The sequence below is a fragment of the Protopterus annectens genome, chromosome 4.part0 (assembly GCF_019279795.1).
Source record: "Protopterus annectens isolate FY-2018-M chromosome 4.part0, PAN1.0, whole genome shotgun sequence".
In the NCBI taxonomy this organism is placed as follows: domain Eukaryota; kingdom Metazoa; phylum Chordata; order Ceratodontiformes; family Protopteridae; genus Protopterus; species Protopterus annectens.
The window spans coordinates 1802849123-1802856574 of NC_056733.1; the positions used below are offsets into that span (position 1 = coordinate 1802849123).

At 34.6% G+C, this 7452-nt stretch overlaps 1 protein-coding gene across 4 annotated transcripts in view; it reads right to left on the bottom strand.

Annotated features, from left to right (window-relative positions):
* The window catches only part of GRIA1 (glutamate ionotropic receptor AMPA type subunit 1), a 2520544-nt gene that overhangs the window by 1603488 nt on the left and 909604 nt on the right, over positions 1 to 7452 (bottom strand). For all 4 annotated transcript variants that reach the window (XM_044069490.1, XM_044069489.1, XM_044069493.1 and 1 more), the window contains exon 5: positions 5895 to 5948. In XM_044069490.1, coding sequence (XP_043925425.1) covers positions 5895 to 5948 — 54 coding nt within the window. The remainder of the gene's footprint in view (positions 1 to 5894; positions 5949 to 7452) is intronic.

The following is a 7452-nucleotide window of genomic DNA, read 5'->3' on the forward strand; positions in this document are numbered from 1 at the left end:
TTATAAGCCTAGCCATAATGTGCTGACTTTCACCACCCCCCTTAGATTACTTCCCTGTGCCTCTGTCCAGCAGAGCTATTGAAGTGATCCCCGGGGTAAACTTTCTGATCCCCATCCACTTGTGAAGGTTTCTCTTGAAGACTGTTAGTGAGGAGCTCTGCCTAATGTAGATTGTAATCTTGTTCCAGAGCATGGGAAGTCTCTGGGACAGGAATCTATCCCTCCAGCATGTCCTATTTATTGTTGTGGTGAGGTTTAGATCCCTAGAGCGTGTGGCTCGAGGGGATATGTAAGTGTAATTTTCCGAGAACTCAGTGCTATGACCTGTACTGTGAAAAATGTACATAATTTCACTGCAATAACTGATGCATCACTGCATTCAGTATAACTAAAGGCTGTCTTATTAATGGGCTACTGTCACCTATAATGACTTTTCTAGTATTCCACAAGAAAGTGTAAAGTCAGCAAATCAAACCATATCAACCAACAGATGAAATAAATGAAATGCATACAAATAATCCACAGGACACAAAGTCACAGCTAAGACCAAAACAAACTTTGGAATTATCGTAAACTGAGCTAATTCCTTCAGTAAAACAAACTGTGACATTACAGCAGCCAATTTTATCATAAGTATCACAAATCAAGAGTCCACGCCAACAGAACAGGTTGTTTCTAGAGCAAGCATGATACCACTTTGCAAAACTGACATCTCAGACATTTAAACATATAGCATAATTCAGGCTTTGCTGTTTCCTTCAACTCCTTACAAGCTATTAAACTGTGTAAGGTTGATGTAGCTGCATATGAAAATACAATGTTTGTAGGTAAAGACTGTTGTAATCTATCATCACTTAACAAAATGTTCTAATTCCATAAACAAAGTTTCCACGATGTGGCATTCAAGAATATAGTGGGCAGATGTGGACAAGGGTCTTGGCACACTGTGTGCAACACACCACCTGGGACTAACATGATTCCTAACTATAAATATTGGTATTGCCTGGCAGTATATAAATGCCATCCCAGTTTTATGAATGTCACATAGGAATGCTTAGAACAATGATGTATACTAGACTCTACAATATTTGAGCTGGCAGGTGGCACAGAACTTCAAGCTGCAATGTAGGGCAAGAAGTTATGATTCATTGTATTTTACCAGACAGCTATGTGTACCTTAACTATTTGTCGTACACAACTTTACAGCACCCAGCATCATGCCTGAGTTTGATACTTAATGAAATCACAGTCATTAAACATGGTAGCTGACACAGCTTCATTACCACATTATTTAATAATGGGTATATGCTCCTGTGCAATATCCCATTGTCAATAGCTAATTGGCCTCACGGTTTGGAGTTGAGGAAGGCTATATATGGTAACAGGCCTGCTGGCCTTGTAAGGGACTCCACTGTTAGCAGTGATTTTTCTGTCATGCAACATAGATGTTTGGAAGCATTACATTTTTATAGCACTGGTATACTTCTCAGCACATACTAGCACTTCATGGGGATCACTGCATCAACAGATGTTAAATAACCGTTTGCAAGTTGGATTTCTGTAACAAATGCTAGTGGGTTCAGCACATTCAAAGGTGTTGTAAGTTTTGTAAATAGTTATATGACTGGCAGAGTGGGTTAAATTGCATGTGCAATTTTTGAAAATAGTAGTAGGCATGAGAGCAAGACCCTATACAGGTGTACTCCCCTTCACACTATGGATTCAGGAAAATAAAAGGCTTTTGAATACAGTTTTATGGTGTACAAGCACTGCACAATAGCTTGTAATATGTATGAAAAGGGCTTAGCGACTGTTGTAAAAGCACTGCATAATGAATTTGCAAACAAACTAAATGGTGTAATTCTCTTCTACACTTGTTGGAAGTGTCAGTCTGAGAAGACTCACTACAGCTCTCTAACAACTACTTTCCATAACTTCCATTGTTTCAGATCTGTAGTATATCTCCTAGCTCACCAGCTTTGAAGAATAAAATCACTATATTCTCAAAATCCTGTACTGCCATGGTAATACATTTTACTCTCAGAAATTCAGTGAAAAGTAGGGCCCTTAATGAATGATAAGGATGCTGAAAATTACCTGTAGAAAAATAATAGAGGCAGGTAGGGCATAACTGAAGCAATGCTTCCATATCTTTCACTTGCTGTGCTCCCAACATAGCATGCAAAAACATAATAGTATAAAATTTAAACAATGCGTAAAAAATAGCCCAAAATCTCTGGGAAGTACAGCCATATATTTTTTTCAAAATTCACCAGTTTACCATTAAATATATATATTAACAGAACTATGGAAAATGGAATGACTGTGCAAAGACTCAAAACAGGCCATACATAAATTTATATAACTAGGTGCAAACATTCTGTTCATGGCAACTCCAATGTTTGTCAAAATATATACATACATACATACATACATACATACATAAATAAATAAATAAATAAATAAATAAAAGTAAATAATTGCGGTTCTGGTAAAAATGAAGATTTGGAAAATAAGTTATTAAAAACATTCCCTGGGATTCATTAATGCCTCCACTAAGTGTACACTGTTCTGAGTGACCAGACAACACAGACATAACTCGCACCTTCTTCCTCCTAATTTTAGTTTTCTTTCTGATTTTCTTGCAGCTTTAAATACTGAAGAGGATTTATAAAAGTAACCACAAACAGTAGATTACATGCACACTTAGTATAATTCTTCTGAGTGACTAGAAAGCATAAAAAATATGGCAGGGATGTTCTTACAGATCGTGCACACTTACTGAACATCTAGTGTATACTTAGTGTAGGTGCTATGGAATCTGACTTATTATATGTAATTAAAAGTAGCAGATGGACATTAAGGAAATTATGTTTTTTGAGGCCTAATAGCTGAGGCAGTAAGACAGTTTGGCCAAATCTAGACTGTTGTATGGATAGATATAATGAACTGTCATCAAATGTGACCCAGTACAAGTCAATCTAGTAAATATGTTTAATGTTATCTACATGAAGTGAAGAACATACACACCTTGTAAGTCACATTATCCCTTAAAGATACAATGGGCTAACCAACATGGATTAAACAAATTCACTTCCCCAATAGAAGAAAGTAAAAATCAGGATGTTTTTTATATATATATATATATATATATATATATATATATATATATATATATATATATTTAATTTCTTACTGAGAAAGAACATATAAATGCTTCCCTCTGTCTAAAAATTACAAATCTTTAATGTTCTACTGAATCTTAAGAGACTCACCATTTATTTCTCATATGCATCTATGCAGATCTAACATACCCGACTTATAATCCTTTGCAGGTGGTCTAATAACAGAATGATCTTTCAGACCTGAGAATTTTTATAGCTTGTTCTGAAAGTTAAGCTACAATGAAGTTGGTACTTCAAAAGTTTCTAAGTGCTACTTTAGCTTCTTGTAATTCAATATTCTCAAAAACTGCAATCACTTGATAAATTCTAAGTGTCGTGAGCTTGGATTTATTGTCAACTTTAAGGTCTGTTAGTCTGCTGCACTTTTGCAACATAAACATAGCACTGACATTGCAAAAGTGTTCATGTTGCTGATCTACAAAAACTCTGACCTACAATTTTAATTATGCTCACTGATATTATTCAAAATATAGTCTGTCAAAGATTCTTTTGTCACACTGTCTATACCAATAGCATTTGCATTATAATACCTTAGACATGATTTTCCACAAAGCACTTAATGCTTATATTATCAGAGTACATTCACTGTACAGTGGGGAAGAAATTAATTCAGGCTACTTAACATGTATGGAGTAATCTCTAAGCAAGTGAAAAATTAACAATTTAAAAATCAGATAATGGCCCTGACATTGCCATTCAGGTTGACTGGGGAAATATTAAATATAAACATATTATAGTGTGTTCCATTCCCTGCATCCCATACATGTGTGATTTTAAGAATGTTCATTATAGACAAGTACTCTTTTTTTTTTATTTGTGTATTTTTTTTTTCTACTGCTGCATAATAATTGTGTATTATTAAAAAGTTATACTTTGGTTTTACTGTAAAGGCCTCATATCCTTCACTCTAATATGTAACACGTTTAATAAATAATTTTTTTATCCATTTACTTATTTTTAAGCTAGTACAAAATCCACACCTAAACTCCTAGAAGGATATAGATAAGCCCAAACAAGTCTTCTCAGAATCAACTCCAAAACAGACATGTACCGTTAAACTAATGATCACTGCTAAAGTGCATAATGGGAAAGCTACAGCATCTTTTGATTATTGCAATACAATTAAGAGTGGATATGATGTATTCTCATGCTTTGGAAGTGACACGGAAACATACTGGGATAACACATTACAATAGGCACATGTAGGTATCTACTATTGCTACATATATGTACATCTAGTTCACTGATACAGTCTTACGTTTAAGTTGAAATCAAGTGATTAACTATATTTACTGAGCATCTTGTTTATAAGGAACACTATGTTTCAAAGAAAGATTTTGTTCAGTTTGACAGAGCATGACTTCCCAAATTTTTCACACTGAATATACTGGTTGGTGAAAATCTCTTTGAAATGAAATATGACCTACTCTGAAGTGTTACTACCCCTGAGTGCGTTATATTTATTGGGGGATGTGGCAGCTTTCTTCTGTATGAAGAAAATTTAAGTCACCTCTATTTGTGAAACAGGTTAGGTCAATCTTGTTTTGTTAAATTTTGTTATCTGTAGGGGACACACATTTTGGCAAAGTAATTCAAGGCATATGTTTTCACAGTTATTTTTATGATTAATATCATTATATACAAATTTATTTTTTCATCTGCTTAATGATTATGCATTGGATTCAGTTGTTCTATACATTATTTGAAGTGCTTTATCCATACTGACTAATACAGCCTTAGTTACTGGGTGAAAACTAAGTTATGTTTTGATTTTCTGTGAAACCAGTTTTATTTAGCTTCACTGATGCTTCTACATTCCCTACTTATTTCTCAAGAATATTTCTAAATATGACACATAGAGTGCCATAAGAAGGATTTCTGCTAACATTTACAAATTATTTCCAGCTAGTCGGCAATCTGGATCACATATGAATGTAATGGAAGTTCTACAAGGCATTTTGTCATAAAAATATACCTCCTTTTTCTTTGGTATTGAGGATGTTCTATTTATGAATCTACTGATTTGTTACAGTGGTATAAGAGTCAACCTTAGTGAAAGGCAGTCCATATAAATACATGGGCTCATTCACCATAACAGCAGTTCTAAGAGACAGAGACTTTTGAGAAAGAATTTTTTCCTGCCTGCTATTCTCTTCAAATGTTCTTCCATTATTCTCTGTCCTGAACAAGGTAATACTTCAAGTTAATAAAGTTATTTTCTCAGAAGTTATTATTAATTACTAAGCAAATTACATTTCTTTGGTGGAGCTGATGATGGTCTGCAGCACTGCTGTATTTAGAAAGGATTGCATAAACTATTAGTTTATAAAGTACTCCAGTATGAGTAAAATACTGCCCTAATTCTAGCAAGATGATATTACTACTGAAAAGTAACCCAATAAATGCAGCGGACAAACAGTAAAACAATGCTCATCTGTTGTTATGATGCAGATGTCTCTCCTTTGAAGGTTTATGGTTATATTTTAATTTGTTGTATTTTACTGGTGTCCCCATGTGAAAACACAGTTTTATACAAGTGCAATTCTGAATAACTGAATAATGTTGTCCTATTGCTTAGTATCAACTCAGTTAATGAAAATAGCGGAAATAAATATCTTACAAAAAGTGTTTTAACAGTAAGAAGCAAAGATGCCTTTAGATGTTAAGGCTTCCAACATCAGGGAAATAATAGCATTAAAATCTACTCACCAGGTTTGCAAAGATGTAATGATATCCTTTGACATGTTTTCCTATATAGATGATCTGAAAGAGAGAAAATCTCACAGTTAGCATGGATGTGTATCTGTCTCCATAATAAGTATATTAAAATGCATGTATATAAGTAATAAAACAAATCAATTTCTAGAAATCATCACTGGAATTGCCATTCCCTTCTTATGCTGATATTCTGTTACAGCATTAGAAAGTGGCAAAGACTGATGCAATTTAACAATTTAATCAATTTGTCAAACATTGTGTCATATCCATTTATCAATGGCACAGTGGATATTTTAAGCCAACAAACATCTCACGTTGCTAAGTAGGACTAGGGGCAAGGAAAGGCCAACATTTGCAGATGGAACATGTTATAAAAGAGAATTTTAGAACTGATGAGGAGTATGTTAGATGGGAAAACAACTGAAGCAATTATTTTGCTAAATTAAACAAAAATTTACTACAGTAAGTAACCAGGGAGTTGTGGCTGTAGTTTTTCATTTTAACTTATGTTATCGACATCGGCATTACTGACGTCAGATTACACAATCAGCTCTGGACACATTTCATCAACTGTAGGCATGTTGTAATAGTGAGATTGTTCTCACCATCCCGTTTTTTAGTGTGTATAGGACTATACGCTTTATCAATGTCTGTGCAACGTGCAATGGTGCTCACTGAATATGCAAATCGCCAAGCAAACCTACATGCTGAGAACCATCTGTTCATGTTCAGAACATTTGTTAGTGGCCAAGCTGAGGTGCATATGGGCTCAAGCACAAAGTATAAACAGAAATGTAAATAATCTCATGCTTAGTAAGCGAGCACATACAAACAACACAATGCAAGGGCAATTTCAAAAACCTAAATAATAAGCCAGGGGAAGTGTATGCAGGAAATGTATTCTTACAGCAAGAAATTACTGTGCAAACAACATTACACATAGTCAATTGTGAGCTATAATGCAACTAATTATGTGCAGACAGGCACAGTTATATGGAATGTAAAAGAAATGTTGACAAACGCAGATGATATGGACACAGCTAACAGTGTACTGCATTGAGTGAACTTCATATTGTTGTGTAAGTTAACTTTCACAGGTCAAATAACAGATGCCAAGAACAGTGCATGCAGTGGGGTAAATGGAATATGATGGGAGTTATTGCACAGACTGTGAATGGAATTCTAGCATTCAGCCATGGAAAAGTAAATAATGAACTATTTACTACACTGACATTTGTAAACAAGGCCAAGGTAAAACCATGTAAACCCTATACATGCTTTACGTGTTTGAATGAAATAATGATATGAAGTTGTAATGACAATGTCCACACGTGTCAAACTGAGGAGATACGTAGGGGAGTCAAGCAAAGCTGTAAAATCACAGAAAAAGTAATGATTTCTTCCAGAGTGAATTAACTTTGCATCAGAAGCTGTGATGTTTTAAATGTTCGAAAGTTCAGCTGTTCATACATGGAGTGTATGTATCTCCTACAAACCATAAGGACCTCCCATATTCAGAATTGTCACTTTGAGAATGAAATAAGCAGAA